This window comes from Coregonus clupeaformis, unplaced genomic scaffold (assembly GCF_020615455.1).
Source record: "Coregonus clupeaformis isolate EN_2021a unplaced genomic scaffold, ASM2061545v1 scaf0283, whole genome shotgun sequence".
Lineage (NCBI taxonomy): Eukaryota > Metazoa > Chordata > Actinopteri > Salmoniformes > Salmonidae > Coregonus > Coregonus clupeaformis.
This window is the reverse complement of record NW_025533738.1, coordinates 335,001-352,908: the sequence shown is the minus strand read 5'-3', so window position 1 is coordinate 352,908 and position 17,908 is coordinate 335,001. Positions and strand designations below refer to the sequence as shown.

Sequence of the window (17,908 nt, the reverse complement as noted above, 5' to 3'; positions counted from 1 at the left end):
GGTTGATTGTTGTTGTCTACTCCTTATCATTATGGAACTTAACTCCGTAATTGTTATTACGTTTGGCATTGATTTAGAAATATCCCACGTCACCTGCTAGGGCTAGGCTATGGTGTCGCTGACTGAAGCCCGACAATAACAACAAGCTACACGCGTGAAACGTGTGCTGGCTATCAGTAGTATGTATTTTTTATGGGGCGCACTTCATAAAAACTACATTCATAATTGTATTTTATTAAATTAAGAATGTCAAATGTCATGGGATATACTTGTATGTCACATGGAGCATTTTATTAAATTCAGACAAAGCCTTTTCATTGCTAAAATAGACCTATAATAAAATAATACATTTAAAAAATGAATCTGCTCGCAAGTAATCAGATACTAATGTCCGTTCGGATATTAGATTAATCAATTAACCGTGCCCATCCCTAGTTATCCCCAAAGTTGAAATCTGTGAGGGACTGTGGATCTGTCTCTGTCCGTTTGTACGTTAGTCACACGCGATATCTCAGACAGCACTGGCCCGATTTTGACAAAACTTGGGTGAATGTTGCGTCTTGCCATAGAGATCCGGCAATTACAAAATTACAGTGATTTGCCAGATGGTGGTGGTATAACGAGATTGTAAATCTAAACTTTAAAAGGTCACGCCCCTCACCCCGTTTGACCTAAAGTCATGAAATTCTGTACGTAGGTCCCTCTCCTCACAAGGAAGACATTTACCTCAGGGACCCGTAAGTTCCGCCATGCTGGATTTTCCGGCGTTTAGAATTTTGTGAAAAACACTTAAAATGCCACTCCTCAGGCACCGAAATAAGATCTGTACGAAATTTTGTGGCATCTATAGACAAAGGTCTCTCAATGCAATATTTTCCAGACTAGTACCTAAAACAACATGGCCGCTTTTGACCATTAAACATTCACGTGGTCTGGCACATAAATTAATATAAATCAGTCGAGGATATTCGTATGGTAACACAAATTGGTACACATGTTGCAAACACTGTCAAGACTCGACATATGCAAGAACATTCATATCGACCACACGGTGGCGCTATAACGGGCACATATTTATATCTCGATCTGTTTGACTCAAGAGTGATGAAATTTGGCACACATGCTTAGGGATATGAGTCTAGCTGACCAATGCGATATCTGACACCACTGTCCCGATTTTGACGAAACTTGGGTGAATGATGCGTCTTGCCATAGAGATCCGGCATTTACAAAATTACAGTGATTGGACGAAGGGGATGCTGCGTTTTTCGTGGGGGACGACATGTTTACTGTTGCCTTGTTTTAATATGTACTCACATTTCCTTGCCTGGCTTTTAAGAAGTATAGGCTGCCACTTGACAGTATATGTCTCAAAAGAGCAGTCTTTTGCAGGGTCCCCCTATGGTTCTTTTGACTAATGGTGGTTTTCTGCTAAAAACAGGAAATCATAGTCTACTACCTTGATACATAGGTTTCCATAATCTGCTGTGCTCTCACCTGGGTTAGACCTACCTGCCAGTCCAGGGTGAGGCGAGGTGGGACTGTGCAGTGTGGAGGGAGTGGGGGCTCTGGGCTCTGGGTAGACTACAGGTGGTCTGGAATAATGGAGGAATCCACTGTTTTGTCCGCAGCGGTGTGGCACTTTGGCAAACTGTCAGACCCTGTCACGCTCTAGTCATTTATTACTGTCCACATGACAATCCTTCTACTCTTTACAGCTCTCTCCACCTCAGGCACACAGCATCTGGAGTACAACTCTTTGTTTTCGCCTTACTTCATCTTTCCATTTTCCAACAGTGTGAAATGACGTTAGTTCTCCATACACTGATGCTTAATAACCGTTTTCCTGATTCTCCATGGCTTACCTGCTAGATCACCTGCTCTTAGAAATCTCCCTGTCTCTGTCAACCAAGAACAAAACAAACCTGAAAGCGTTTGGAGTGTGGCAGGCAGGCAGTACAATTACTTAACTGTTGCTTTGTCTGAAGGAGATACTGTCATTATGTCTGTGGTATCTTCTATAGCATCACTAAACCAATGGCTAAACACAGTGAGTTGGTGTCATCACTAAACCAATAGCTAAAACAGTGAGTTGGTATCCTCACTAAACCAATGGTTAAACACAGTAAGTTGGTATCCTCACTAAACCAATAGCTAAAACAGTGAGTTGGTGTCATCACTAAACCAATAGCTAAACACAGTGGGTTGGTGTCATCACTAAACCAATAGCTAAACACAGTGAGTTGGTGTCATCACTAAACCAATAGCTAAACACAGTGAGTTGGTGTCATCACTAAACCAATAGCTAAACACAGTGAGTTGGTGTCATCACTAAACCAATAGCTAAACACAGTGAGTTGGTGTCATCACTAAACCAATAGCTAAACACAGTGAGTTGGTGTCATCACTAAACCAATAGCTAAACACAGTGAGTTGGTGTCATCACTAAACCAATAGCTAAACACAGTGAGTTGGTGTCATCACTAAACCAATAGCTAAACACAGTGAGTTGGTGTCATCACTAAACCAATAGCTAAACACAGTGAGTTGGTGTCATCACTAAACCAATAGCTAAACACAGTGAGTTGGTGTCATCACTAAACCAATAGCTAAACACAGTGAGTTGGTGTCATCACTAAACCAATAGCTAAACACAGTGAGTTGGTATCCTCACTAAACCAATGGCTAAACACAGTGAGTTGGTATCCTCACTAAACCAATAGCTAAACACAGTGAGTTGGTATCCTCACTAAACCTATGGTTAAACACAGTAAGTTGGTATCCTCACTTAACCAATAGCTAAACACAGTGAGTTGGTGTCATCACTAGTTATCTGATGAAACTGGGCCTGGTCCAGTAGTTATCTGATGAAACTGGGCCTGGTCCAGTAGTTATCTGATGAAACTGGGCCTGGTCCAGTAGCGCCTCATCTTCAACCTCTATCTGCCTGCTACTCGCTTCCTCGCAATACAGACACGGCTATGATCGTACCATCTCAATGCATACACGGCTATGATCGTACCATCTCAATACAGACACGGCTATGATCGTACCATCTCAATGCATACACGGCTATGATCGTACCATCTCAATACAGACACGGCTATGATTGTACCATCTCAATACAGACACGGCTATGATCGTACCATCTCAATACAGACACGGCTATGATCTTACCATCTCAATACAGACACGGCTATGATTGTACCACAAAGAAATACAGACACGGCCATGATTGTACCACCAATAAATACAACCATTCCTTCTACACACAAACACACACACACACACACACACTCCACCACCCCCCTTAGCTAGAGATGAAGGGTTCTATAGCCAGTCGTTCAGGTAGGGCACAGCTTCTCTGCCCATTCATTTCCTACCCTCATAGTGGTAATTGCAGAGGAGCTGGGACTGGGAGAGGGGTTGTATTATTTCCTCCTACTAGGTGTGTGTCAGAGAGAGATGCTGTGTGTAATGGAGAAGATGGGACTTGAAACTGCCTTTGTTTCTCCAATCCAAATCCTTGGGATTAGCTGTTTATGCTTTGTCTGTCTGCCTGTCTTCTAAAGTGTCTGTCGTTTCTGTGGCTGTTTGATGTTTGGAGACCTTTTATCTGATAGGATACTTCCTCTTTCTAATAAGTGCTTACTGACTGATAGAGGGTAGGTATTGGAGGAGCAGCTCCAGTTTACATAGCCTACATTATCCGCAGTACATTATAGCTGTAAAATCACGTCAGCAATCCTGTCTTCAGCCGTTTAGAAGTGTCCCAATCCTGAGGTCATGAACCCTGGCTCCGTTCCTCTGGGGTCTCCTCTGACTGACTATGCTCTCTCAACTCAGTCACTGTCCACACTCAACCCTCCCAGAGAGACACACACAGTAAGCCTACTCAACCCTCCCAGAGAGACACACACACAGTGAGCCTACTCAACCCTCCCAGAGACACACACACAGTGAGCCTACTCAGCCCTCCCAGAGAGACACACACAGTGAGCCTACTCAACCCTCCCAGAGAGACACACAGTGAGCCTACTCAACCCTCCCAGAGACACACACAGTGAGCCTACTCAACCCTCCCAGAGAGACACACAGTGAGCCTACTCAACCCTCCCAGAGACACACACAGTGATCCTACTCAACCCTCCCAGAGACACACACACACACAGTGATCCTACTCAACCCTCCCAGACACACACACACAGTTATCCTACTCAAACCTCCGAGGCACACACACACAGTGATCCTACTCAACCCTCCCAGACACACACACACACACACACACACACACACACACACACACACACACACACACACACACACACAGTGATCCTACTCAACTCTCCCAGAGACACACACACAGTGATCCTACTCAAACCTCCCAGAGGCACACACACACACACACGTGATCCTACTCAACCCTCCCAGAGAGACACACAGTGATCCTACTCAATCCTCCCAGAGACACACACACACACAGTGATCCTACTCAACCCTCCCAGAGACACACACACACACAGTGAGCCTACTCAACCCTCCCAGAGAGACACACACAGTGAGCCTACTCAGCCCTCCCAGAGAGACACACACAGTGATCCTACTCAAACCTCCCAGAGAGACACACACAGTGATCCTACTCAACCCTCCCAGAGACACACACACACACACAGTGATCCTACTCAACCCTCCCAGACACACACACACAGTTATCCTACTCAAACCTCCCAGAGAGAGACACACAGTGATCCTACTCAACTCTCCCAGAGACACACACACAGTGATCCTACTCAAACCTCCCAGAGGCACACACACACAGTGATCCTACTCAACCCTCCCAGAGAGACACACACACACTGAGCCTACTCAGCCCTCCCAGAGACACACACACTGAGCCTACTCAACCCTCCCAGAGAGACACACACACACTGATCCTGCTCAACCCTCCCAGAGACACACACACACACAGTGATCCTACTCAACCCTCCCAGAGACACACACACACAGTGATCCTACTTAAACCTCCCAGAGAGAGACACACAGTGATCCTACTCAAGCCTCCCAGAGACACACACACTGAGCCTACTCAACTCTCCCAGAGAGACACACACACACTGAGCCTACTCAGCCCTCCCAGAGAGACACACACAGTGAGCCTACTCAATCCTCCCAGAGAGACACACACAGTGAGCCTACACAACCCTCCCAGAGAGTCACACACACACTGAGCCTACTCAACCCTCCCAGAGAGTCACACACACAGTGAGCCTACTCAACCCTCCCAGAGAGACACACACACACTGAGCCTACTCAACCCTCCCAGAGAGACACACACACACTGAGCCTACTCAGCCCTCCCAGAGACACACACACACTGAGCCTACTCAACCCTCCCAGAGACACACACACACACACAGTGATCCTACTCAACCCTCCCAAGGCGCTGTCTTGCACCGTGTCTTTCAGAAACCATGTTGTGGCTTTAAAGTGACAGATGGTTGCCAACTCATTTTCAGGACGCATCATAGGAGCTAACTGGCTGAGATGGGATTGTTAGAGCCTAGGTCTCTGGGGCTCCGCTCATGGAGTCGACATGGACAGGCTATGACAAGGACTCTCCATTCAGTTTGTCTATTCACTGAGGGACTTCCCATCTGCTTTTGTGAATAGTATTGTACAGTATTTATCCTCACTAGTTTACCTCCTCAGTTTTCTCTGAGGTTTTACCAGTTACTATGCTGTCATCCCCATTGCTAGCATAAATTGAACCTTTAACTCATTCCATTTCCTGTCAATCAAATGCGTGTTGAACTAATAACGGGTTAGTGGGGGGCATCAGATCAATGCAATCTTTTAACCCCCTCATATAGAGGGTGTGGGTAACCACAGTTACATCCTGGTTCATAATTAAAGATTATAGAGATGGTGGGAGGACGTTTCTTCTAATCAACTCTCCAGCCTCTGTGTGATGGTTGAAGGGATCTCTCCTTCCCACTCGCTCCCTGTGTAAAATGTCCAGAGACAGCCCTGATATTAACCATGTGCTCTCTGGCAGGCTGGCTCCATGCTTTACTAAACTACTCTGCTATAGTGGAGGATGTGGCTGTGTAGTGTGTTGAGGACGAGAGATCCAATACTAGATCTGAGTCCCAAATGACACCCTAGTCCTCAGGGCTCTGCTCAAAAGTAGTGCACTGCATAGGGAATAGGGTGCCATTTGGGACAAAGACTAGGATGGTTTGGAATTGAATTGTAACTGTCCTTCTCATTGATACAGTAAATGCTGTCAAACTGGACTGTTGCTCCATATAGCATCCATACTAGCATGCATAGCATATGTATCTCATCTGAAATGTTTGCAGTTGTTGTGTTAACTTGATCCTGCCTTGTTTATTCCCCAGACTGTCTGCCGACTGTTCTGTTTCATCGGTCTTACTCTGTCTAGTTTACAGAACATGGAGGGAGGGAGGGAGGGAGGGAGGCAGGCAGGCAGAAGAAAGCAGCCCTGTTTGAGGAATGCAGAGGAAGGCAGCAGCGTTGGTTGGGTGTCATTGTGTGAGCGGCAGGGCTGTCTGGCTGTTTTCAGAAGGAGCCCTGACATAAAGACAAAACACTGGAGGCAGGTGACCCATGTCTCAGCATGCTACAGCGCTTACCACTTGACCCTGATAAAAGAGAATCATCAGACTTGAACAGGTTTTTCTCTGTTGCCTGTAGAGTGGTGTGCCCATGTGTTTGTGTATATGAGAAAGTATAAGACTGTCGACTAGGCATTTCTATCGTAGATGATGGATCACTCAAAATGATCAAATTAACTAAATAGCCCAAAATGTCTGTAAGCCTGTCAGTTTGACATTTTCACCAGCCCTCCTGCCACAAACTCACAAACTTGTCCTGACGGGGACCTTGAAGAAAGGTATATTTGGTTTGTTTTCCACATTGTCTCATTGGATTTTAATCAATTTCTCCTTTTCCTTAGCCCTGTATCCTACTAAAACAAAAAGGGGCTTTTTCCAAAGTCTGATGTCTAAAACCTTAAATGGACAGGCATTTGTCTAGTCTGTCTAACCAAACTATGAGCATTCCGACTTGTGTTTCCACCAGGTTAGTGGATTAGAGTGCACTGTTAGTTCTCTCTGTGAATGTTCTTCTCTGAGAGTTCCATGACGTTCTATCAGTGTGATTTGAGCAGCTTGATGAATGACCCTGTCCAGATGAATGAGTGGATATAACTGTGGGTCGCTGGTGCCCACGGCTTCAACACAAACCTGCCAGAGGTGCTGATGGGCCCCGTCATGTTTAGAGAGATCAGGCCAGGGAGGCCCTCCTTCAGATGTTTGACACGTGTCGTCTGACTGTCTGAGTCGGGAGAACACCGTAGAGGAGCTCCCCACCTCCGTAGACCTCAAGGGCTCACCGTCTGGGTTATATTCACTAGGGCAAAACATTTTATAGCAGAAAAGTTTAATAATAATGTGATTTATATAGTGCTTTTCTACCAACTGAGTTACTCAAAGTGCTTTACATAGTAGGGGGAAACTCCCCTCATCCACCACCAGTTAGTCCCTCCTTGTTTCAGTCTGTTTTGTAACGTTTGGTGCCTAATGAATACGACCCAGCGCAGTATTCCGACTGAACCCTTCCTAGGAACCCATTTACTGTTCTACACAGCTGGAGGAGAGCCTTTCCTGTTCCACACAGCTGGAGGAGAGCCTTTCCTGTTCCACACAGCTGGAGGAGAGCCTTTCCTGTTCCACACAGCTGGAGGAGAGCCTTTCCTGTTCCACACAGCTGGAGGAGAGCCTTTCCTGTTCCACACAGCTGGAGGAGAGCCTTTACTGTTCCACACAGCTGGAGGAGAGCCTTTACTGTTCCACACAGCTGGAGGAGAGCCTTTCCTGTTCCACACAGCTGGAGGAGAGCCTTTCCTGTTCCACACAGCTGGAGGAGAGCCTTTCCTGTTCCACACAGCTGGAGGAGAGCCTTTCCTGTTCCACACAGCTGGAGGAGAGAGATGGAATCTAAACCACCTCATTCTCTCCCCCTATACACAGTCATGCACATAGCTGGTTTCCAACCAAACTGTTGAGAGAGGTACTGTTACAAGCTTGCGAAACACATGTCATCTCACTCACACACCCTCAGTTATTGTCAAGTGATTGTAAAATCCCACAAAGTAGTGTATATTTCCCTTCAAACATGTTAAGTGTTTGGAACATTGGAACTTGCCGGTGTGTGAAAACACACACACACTCGAGGCTGGGTGTGAAGACTAGTCCAGTGTGGAGAGTTAATGATTAACAGGAGCCTCAGTGGAATGCTCTTGTTAGTAAGAGTGTGTGTTAACTTATCAGTCCGAGACAGAGATAGATATGGCCGGCCAGCCAGTGCCCCAGATAAAGGAATTTGTCCTATTAGCACAATGTATGTGTTTACAGTGGAGTGAAAATGTCAGGCCTATCACCTAGTTATACGCTGTTGTTTACTTTGCCAGGGTGTTAGGCTGCAGTGAGTCTGATTGGGAGGGAACTAGGAAGACATTCATTGTGGGGACATTGTACCAACTCAGTACCTACTAGGAGAATGAGGTCGCTAGCCAAGATAGAAGACTAAAACTGCAACAAAGCTTGAAATTGGAACTGGTATTGTGATCATGGATTTGTTCATACGTTCAGACCCATTGTCTCTGATGCCAACCACGGTCACAACCAGAGTCAAGAACTGTCTCCCAAATGGCTCCCTATTAGCCTTGGTCTAAAGTAGTGCACTATGTAGCACCCATGGCCTGTAAGCAGCTCTGTTGATCACTTCATGGTGCTGGTGGGATGCACATTTCACTGTTTGGCTAGTTTGCTTACAGATGACTATATGCAGTAAGGTCAAAACAGGAAGGTACAGTATGTCTACCTGCTGCGTGAGATAATAGAAACATAACCTGTAACAGAATAGCTCCCTCTGGGTGTTCTAGAGCCATCTCATCATCCCCACTACTATCCACTGAGAGCTCAGAGTAGGCGAGACACACACACACACACACACTGTAGACTGTAACCGGAGCCCTCCCTCTCAGTAGGAGGCGCTATAGCCGGGCCATGGTGCTGCCGTAAACGATGAGCGTAGTGATGCAATATGACATCTTGTGGTATTTATGATGAACTATGGCTCCATCACCTCTACATGGGATACTCTACTCTCTACTCCTCCTCCTCCCCTCCTCCTCCCCCCCCCTCCTCCCCCAGGACCCCTGCCAGAGGGGGTTAAGACGCCTGTCTCCAACCGCCTCCAATGCCCAACCAGAATAGACAACACTCATCCATCGCGAGACACTGCTGAGGGAGTCGAGGGCTTAGGAAATGTTCTTTATGGTTTCTTAACAACCGGAGCGTCCGGTACAAAAACCGTCGGTGATCGAATCGGATCGGTGGAGTTGGACAAAAAACATCAGTATGCCAGAAAAAAAAGGGTTCTGCAATTGTAGTTGGAATGTGGACACTATTGTCCTGACCCTCCTTTTCCATTTCCTAATGTCATCCCCTCCTCGTCTTGCTTCTCTTCCACCTCATCCTCCTCCTCTATTTGGTTAAGATATGGCATGCCCCTGCCTAATGCTCTGTAGTTAGTGTAGTCCTAGCTTTCCCAGTGTGCATCCCAAATGGCACACTATTTCCTATGTAGTGCACTACTTTTGGGTCAAAGTAGTGCACTACGTAGGGAATAGGGTACCTTTTGAGATGCTCCCCCTGCTACAACCTGAGGGAGTTACTGTCGCCAGGCTAGGCTGTAGGGGTAATGCTGGGTAATGTCGCTCCGCTCTGCAGTAATTAGATGATTTAACATGAGGACAGTTTAGCACTTCACTGTCCCACACTCAGCCCATTAATCAAGACAAGGCTGTGCCAACTCACTGCCAACAGTGTTACACTATGGTGAGAGGAGAGGGAGGGAGGAACAGAGGAATGTATAGCTTAGCCCTGCAAGCACAGCCAACAGGAGAGATGATGTAATGATGTAGTCTTGGACCGCCGTGTAGCCTAGCAACCCCCAAATAAGACTTAAACTGTACAGCTAGGCTATACCTCCATGGTTGAGGGATTTAGTAGGTGGAGAGGAGAGCTGGAACCCTTACCAGCTCCATATGTCTGGTGTGAGTCAGCCCACGGTATGTTTCTGTATAGACTATGTCATGCACATGGTGCCATGAGGACCTCTGATATAGAGTTCACAGCTGGGTTGGAGGGAGAGAGAGAGAGGGGGAGGGATCTGGTTAAAAAGTTTGTCTGAACTCCTTTTGTTAATGTCCCCTATCACCTCCACACACATGGACCAGAGTGTAAGACTGTGAGTGAGTTGGGTTTTTTCTCTGTGTACTTAGATTACACTCTAGAACCCCCACACACACACACTTAGATCAAACTCTGGTGATCCCAGTCATTTCATCACGTCTCTGGATCAGAGGGCGATAGAACTGGCTGGTTAAAGAACCTATATAGCACCTCAGGAACATCTGCCAGCAACGCACAGCATTCCAACCAGACACAGCTGTCTGCCGTTTTATCTCCCACCCCACGGCCACAACTAAGGGTGTGAAATAAATATTGTCCTTTGCACAGCCCCCGCTCTGTCTCTCTGTCTGTCTCTCTGTCTGACTCTCTCTCTGTCTGTCTGTCTGTCTCTCTCTGTCTGTTTTCTCTCTTTCTGTTTCTCCTCTCCTAAATGCCAGACAGTCCCTGCTGCATGTTCAGTTTATTAAGCACTCTGGAAGACTAATCTGGTTCTTCAGGCCCTTGTGAAAAGCCACAGCGTTGTTCACATAGCTCCAAGACATACAGTACCGGTCAAAAGTTTGGACTCACCTACTTTTCTTTATTTCTACTATTTTCTACATTGTAGAATCATAGTGAAGACATCAAAACTATGAAATAACACATATGGAATCATGTAGTAACCAAAAAAGTGTTAAATAAATCAAAATATATTTTATGTTTGAGATTCTTCAAAGTAGCCACCCTTTGCCTTGATGACAGCTTTGCACACTCTTGGCATTCTCTCAACCAGCTTCATGTGGTAGTCACCTGGAATGCATTTCAATTAACAGGTGTGCCTTGTTAAAAGATAATTTGCGTTTGAGCCAATCAGTTGTGTTGTGACAAGTTAGGGCTGGTATACAGAAGATCGCCGTATTTGGTAAAAGACCAAGTCCATATTATGGCAAGAACAGCTGAAATAAGCAAAGAGAAACAACAGTCCATCATTACTTTAAGACATGAAGGTCAGTACATCCGGAAAATGTCAAGGACTTAGAAAGTTTCTTCAAGTGCAGTCGCAAAAACCATCAAGCGCTATGATGAAACGGGTTCTCATGAAGACCACCATAGGAAAGGAAGACCCAGAGTTACCTCTACTGCAGAGGATAAGTTCATTATTTACCAGCCTCCGAAATTGGCAATTAACTGCACCTCAGATTGCAACCCAAATAAATGCTTCACAGAGTTCAAGTAACAGACACATCTCAACATCAACTGTTCAGAGGTGGCTGCGTGAATCAGGCCTTCATGGTCGAATTGCTGCAAAGAAACCACTACTAAAGGACACCAATAAGAAGAAGAGACTTGCTTGAGTTTACTGTATAGACACAGTGCACCTGGGTTTCCCTCATACAGAGACAAAAAGAGGGGGAGCAAGAGAAGAGGTGAGGGAGAGGAGAAAAGAGGTGAGGGAGAGGAGGGGAGAACAGGAGAGGAGGGGTGAGGGAGAGGTGGAGAGAAGGGGTGAGGGTGAGGGAGAGGTGGAGAGAAGGGGTGAGGGAGAGGAGGAGAGAAGGGGTGAGGGAGAGGAGGAGAGAAGAGGAGAGGGAAAGGAGGAGAGAAGAGGTGAGGGAGAGAAGGGTGAGGGAGAGAAGAGGTGAGGGAAAGGAGACTGCGGTTAGAGATGTTAGGTCAGCTGACGCTGCCGTGGGTTTGATAGTGTACAGCTTCTCTTGAGGAAACCCAGCTAAGGGTGGGTGTATAGTTGGCGTGTCTCTTGCCCTGACCTCTGTCACGCTTCTGTTGTTGTTTGTGTGGCCTGGCTGGTGGTGTCTGTTGTGGGGAGGTTGGTAGGTCAACCCCTGTCCCCGCTGGAGTAAGAGGTGCACAATGGGGCGGGCCTCAGAACCTTGTACTGTTACCGTGGTTATGACTGACGCCTGGAGGCAGCTGCTTTGGTGTGTGTGTTGTAATAGACTGAATGGATGGAGCTGGGCCCACACAGCTCACATTCACAAACACAGCTTCTCGCTCGTTGTCCTTGAGGTGTGTGTGTAGGACTGATTGCTACGTCATCTACATGTTTTCTCTCCTCAGTGACATGGATGCTCTATCCAGCTTTTTACTAAGCCATTATATACTCAGGCCAAGCGTCAACCAGACTCACACACTAAGACACAATGGCACTGCGGTTCACCTCCAGTCTCTGTGTTTCTCACCAGACATGAAAGTCCTAGAAGACCCACTGTGTGTGTTTTCCATCACTATAAATCACACAGTGTGATAGAAAGCACAGATATCTTCTTCCTCTAAGTCGACCACAGGAAGCGGAAATGCCACACACATACACACACTCTGTCTTCCTCTGAAAGGCCTGTTATCAATTGAGCCCTGGTTGTGGTTGAAGGATCACAATTTGTCTTTGATACCCCAAGGATCTGGCCGCTGTACTGTCTGTAAGGTAACCCATTTTCTCTCTCTCTCCAACTCTCTCCCCTCGCTCCATCAGACTCCCTCTCTATCTCTTGCTCTCCCGCATTCTCCCTCCCCCATTATCCCCCTCTCTCTCTCTCGCTCTCTCCCCATCTATGGTCTCGCCTGTGTTTTCTGCCCTCATCTGGTGTATAATTGTCCTTCTGGTGGTGGTGTGTGTGTGTAATCAAAAGCAGCACAACCCCTCCATAGCTTCCAGCTCTCCCTGGACATCTGGCTGGACCGCCTTTCAGTTTTATACCATCAATCTAACTGGCTGGGAGAGGATGGCTGGGAGTCTTCTCTCTGTGCAACCTCAGAGGATCTGAATACTACAGTCCTAGATATAAAACCTACAGCTTTAGCTGTGAGCCTCTTTATGACTGTGTCCCAAATACCACTCTTCCCTTTTACAGTGCAACACTTTTGACACAAACCCTATGAGCCCTGGTCCAAAGTAGTGCACTATAAGGGAATAGGGTGCCATTAGGGACTCAGGCTCTCTATTACTTTTACACTTAATAGAGTGTTTGACCTTCCACTGTTCAAAAGGATATCCGATTGACATTTATGCCCTTGTGATGTGATTGGTTGTGGACTGAGCATCTCCCTCTGAGCATCCTGTTCTACAAGAAGTGACTAGAAGGACAGGTGGTTGTGTTATTGTGCCAATCAGATTGAATTAGCTGATTTGACACTCCATCACTTTAAACAACTTTGGACTGCTCCGGCCCTCTTTACCTGCTCCTATACAAATGCAAGCTCACACACACACACACACACAATTGAATTGCATAATTGTTTAAAGCCACAGACCTGTGGTTGTAACATGGGACTGTGTGGTTGTAGGGAAGTAATGGGCTGAGATGAGAGGGCTGATAGAACTGTTATCCAGATGAAAACCTGACAGGAGGAGAATGGAAGAGGACACACTGTGTTGGGGACACATGGCGGACACAGTGGGCTCACTGAGTAACTGTAATATGACATTCATATCAAACCAGGCGTCCATAGAGGACAAGCACATAGCCAAACCAGCCAGTGTGTCTGTGTCCATACAGCTCCAAACCCCAGGGCTGTATTCAGCGATACTCCTCCCCACACAGGCGTTGAAGGGAGAGAACATCACAGAGAAGTCCAGTTATGTGAGGGTCAGATAGGGGGGTGTCAGTTTTTATGTACAGGTCAGAATGATGCCGTTATTGGAAACTGAAACGATTGTTGTGTTTTTATGTGACCAACGACTGGTCCTGCATGTGAGCTCTTCGTCTGCCTGAGGTCCAGTTCTGCTCTGGCCCAGGCTGCGGCTCCAACTGCAGTACGAAGCTCTGTCCCTCTCCTCTCTCTCTCCCCTCTCTCCCGTCCCGCCGCCCCTGACATCCTGATGTGTTTCCTGACCCAGGAAATATAATTAACACCTCAGCCTGAGCCCTGGGTCCCACAGCCGCAGCCACAGCTGTTCCCAACCCAGTAGAATAGTATTTGATTTATTTCAAATATTTTAGCTGTGCTTGATTGAGCTTGCCTGACTTAATGGACCAATAGAGTAGTCCCAAAAGTGACAACTCAGCCTATCTGACACTCTGGGCAGGCTAGAGCAAACGGTCAAAGTATTTGAAAGATTTCAAATAGTATTTGAACCCATGCTTTTACGGTAAACCATAAATGATATACCGGTATTCATTCACGGACCGGTTTGGATTTTTACTTTACCTTCTATAACGATATTTTAATGTTTGATTTGTTACATTAAATAATTCACTCAAAAATGATGGCAATAATCCCTTTTCATCACCAGTAAGAAACTGCTACCAGCTGAGAACTGCTAGCTAACTTACTAGCACAACAAGGCAACAATTTCGGGAGGGCAAGCTTGCCCCCGGAAATCGGCAGACCATGAAAGGAAGAACTGCAATTGAAGCTGTAAGTCGCTCTGGATAAGAGCGTCTGCTAAATGACTAAAAAAACAAAACAAAACAAGCGGAAAATACTGTCAAAGACGAGAATAATTATTCTCATAAAGGAAATATAGTATGCCTCCATTTCCTAAAAAATAATACAAAGACAAAAGAAATGTGACTGTCTAAATTAAAACAAATTCAATGAAGACATGGTTGAGTACCAGAGTTGGAGGCTACAAAATAGGTTTTTGATTACTACACAATCAGAATGGAGAAAGCTCATTAAAACCACTCAGAATTAATTTATTTCCATGCACTTCCCATAAAGCATATTTAGCTAGAACTTTTATTATTCAAAAACATAAAATACCGTCATACCGTAAAAACTAGAAAAATACTGTGATCTAATATTTTGGCCATATCACCCAGCACTAATTTGAACCCAGGTCTGCAGCACAGTCAGGCCAGGCCCAGTCCAGCACTGTATGGACCACAGTCAGGCCAGGCCCAGTCCAGCACTGTATGGACCACAGTCAGGCCAGGCCCAGTCCAGCACTGTATGGACCACAGTCAGGCCAGGCCCAGTCCAGCACTGTATGGACCACAGTCAGGCCAGGCCCAGTCCAGCACTGTATGGACCACAGTCAGGCCAGGCCCAGTCCAGCACTGTATGGACCACTGTCAGGCCAGGCCCAGTCCAGCACTGTATGGACCACAGTCAGGCCAGGCCCAGTCCAGCACTGTATGGACCACAGTCAGGCCAGGCCCAGTCCAGCACTGTATGGACCACAGTCAGGCCAGGCCCAGTCCAGCATTGTATGGACCACAGTCAGGCCAGGCCCAGTCCAGCACTGTATGGACCACAGTCAGGCCAGGCCCAGTCCAGCACTGTATGGACCACAGCTGGAGCAAAGAGGGAAAGACTGAAGATTGACTCTATATGGAGCACATGAAGCTATGGAGCTTAGCTTATCCCTCCACTAACTGTATCACTGTGGGTGGCTTGTGGGTTTGTTACAAACTCTGCTGCCAGAAGCCACTTAAACAAAATGAAAGACATCAATTATCAACCCAAACCTCTGGATGCAGTCTAGACCTGACTAGTAGAGTACCCACCTGTTTTTACAGTATTACCTGTTGGTCATCAATCAATGTTGTATTCATCCCCTCAGTAGTGTGTGAATATAGGGAACAATTCACTGTGTTTGTCCCAAATGGCACCCTATAGCCTATATTTGCTAGTGAACTACTTTGACCAGGGCCCTATTAGGTGAATCCTGAAGGTTGTTTTGCGGCCGCTCATCTAGCTAGCCTGTCCAAGGAGGTTTTTCTTCCCTGAACACTGTGCAGGCACAGCAGGTCAGGATGATCCATTCTTTCAGGTCTCCAGAGCAGACAGACTCCTCTGTCACAGTTAAAGACGTTTCCCCTCTGCTGTGCCACTAAAGTGGTATGACCCAACTCCCCGAGGCCTCTAGCAAAATATAAATGTACTCTATATGAAATCTATTACCGACCACAGGGGTGTTTTTTAAATATGGAGACTTTCCAATGTCAAACGGACAGTGATTTAAGGATGGAGGAGAGAAATATCTGTTTATTTTATTCAATCCATATTTCAAAAGTAATGGTTCTTGATATTCTCTGGTCATCTGGACTTTGGTGCGAGTGCTCTGTTTTCTTCATTAGGGTGCTGGCTCATACACACACACACATACACACACACGTAGGCTTACACACACACTCACACAGATTAGCCGGTTCCTGTGTTTAAGTACCTCCATGTGTTAGTCACACATAGCTGATCTCTTTGGGCCACTTTGAAGCAGACTCCCCCAGAGTAGATCAGAAAACAGAAAAATAAGTCGTTTTCCCACATAATTGTCCCCCTATGTAGCCCAGACCCCTCCAACCCCCTCGTCACACCCCCCACCACATCCCACCTCTGTCCCTGCTCTGTGATGTGAAGGGACACTGCTCTGTTTTTGCTCTGTGATGTAAAGGGACACTGTTCTGTCCCTGCTCTGTGTGTAAAGGGACACTGTTCTGTCCCTGCTCTATGATATAAAGGGACACTGCTCTGCCCCTGCTCTGTGATGTGAAGGGACACTGTTCTGTCCCTGCTCTATGATATAAAGGGACACTGCTCTGCCCCTGCTCTGTGATGTGAAGGGACACTGCTCTGTTTTTGCTCTGTGATGTAAAGGGACACGGTTCTGTCCCTGCTCTGTGTGTAAAGGGACACTGTTCTGTCCCTGCTCTGTGATGTGAAGGGACACTGCTCTGTTCCTGCTCTGTGATGTAAAGGGACACTGTTCTGCTCAGAGATTTGCCATGAGCTGTTCCCGTCACTTTCCTTCACTACAGATGTCTGATGAAGGCCTGCATGGCTGAATAGTTTCAGTGTATGTTCACCACTATTTAGTTGTGGTGATATTTTTAATGCTCCCATAGAAGATGATATTGGTTAAGACACCCACTATGCCAGAGCGATGGTGTTATTTAGGAAAGTGCCAGTGAGCTGGGGTGTGGGTGGCGGTGGGTGACAGAGCCAGGCAGCTTGGGCAGTGGTGGGATGACCGGATTAATGATTACAGAGAAGAACTTGAAAGGCCTCTGCTGTGACTCTGAAGATTAACTGTGTGTGTGTGACTCGTCCATTAAGCCATACTCTCCTCTCTCCACAGTACTTTGAGGTGCCCTTTGACTCCAACATGAACCGCACAAAGAACCGGCCCCTGGTCAGAGGACAGATAAGGTAAACTAGCAATTATACTTCCCTATTCCCTATGTAGCACAGAGTCTTATGGGCCCTGGTCAAAAGGTAGTGCACTAGAGAATAGCGTGCTATTTGGGACGTAGCATCTCTCTTTGTCTCTATACTTCCGTTTCTGTCTCACAACATTTTTGCATAAAATATATTTTTCATATCCAGGATAAAATCCCTTGATGTTAAACCCTCTCTTTTGAGTGAGACCTGGATACCATCACCAAATACACTGCCCTTATCTCCATATTGGTGTCTGATCTAGTGGAGTGTTACCACTGTAATATCAGCTCTGTGTTATTGTTTGTCTCATTTGATATCGAGGGGAGGCAGGGAGCGTCGAGGGGAGGCAGGGAGCGCCGTGGGGAGGCAGGGAGCGCCGTGGGGAGGCAGGGAGCGCCGTGGGGAGGCAGCGAGCGCCGTGGGGAGGCAGCGAGCGCCGTGGGGAGGCAGCGAGCGCCGTGGGGAGGCAGCGAGCGCCGTGGGGAGGCAGGGAGCGCCGTGGGGAGGCAGGGAGCGCCTTG

The 17,908-nt window shown here is 46.8% G+C and overlaps 1 protein-coding gene across 1 annotated transcript in view; it reads left to right on the top strand.

Annotated features, from left to right (window-relative positions):
- The window catches only part of LOC121577779 (protoheme IX farnesyltransferase, mitochondrial), a 74,322-nt gene that overhangs the window by 42,302 nt on the left and 14,112 nt on the right, over window positions 1-17,908 (top strand). The window contains exon 5 of the mRNA XM_041891664.2: window positions 17,305-17,375. Coding sequence (XP_041747598.2) covers window positions 17,305-17,375 — 71 coding nt within the window. The remainder of the gene's footprint in view (window positions 1-17,304; window positions 17,376-17,908) is intronic.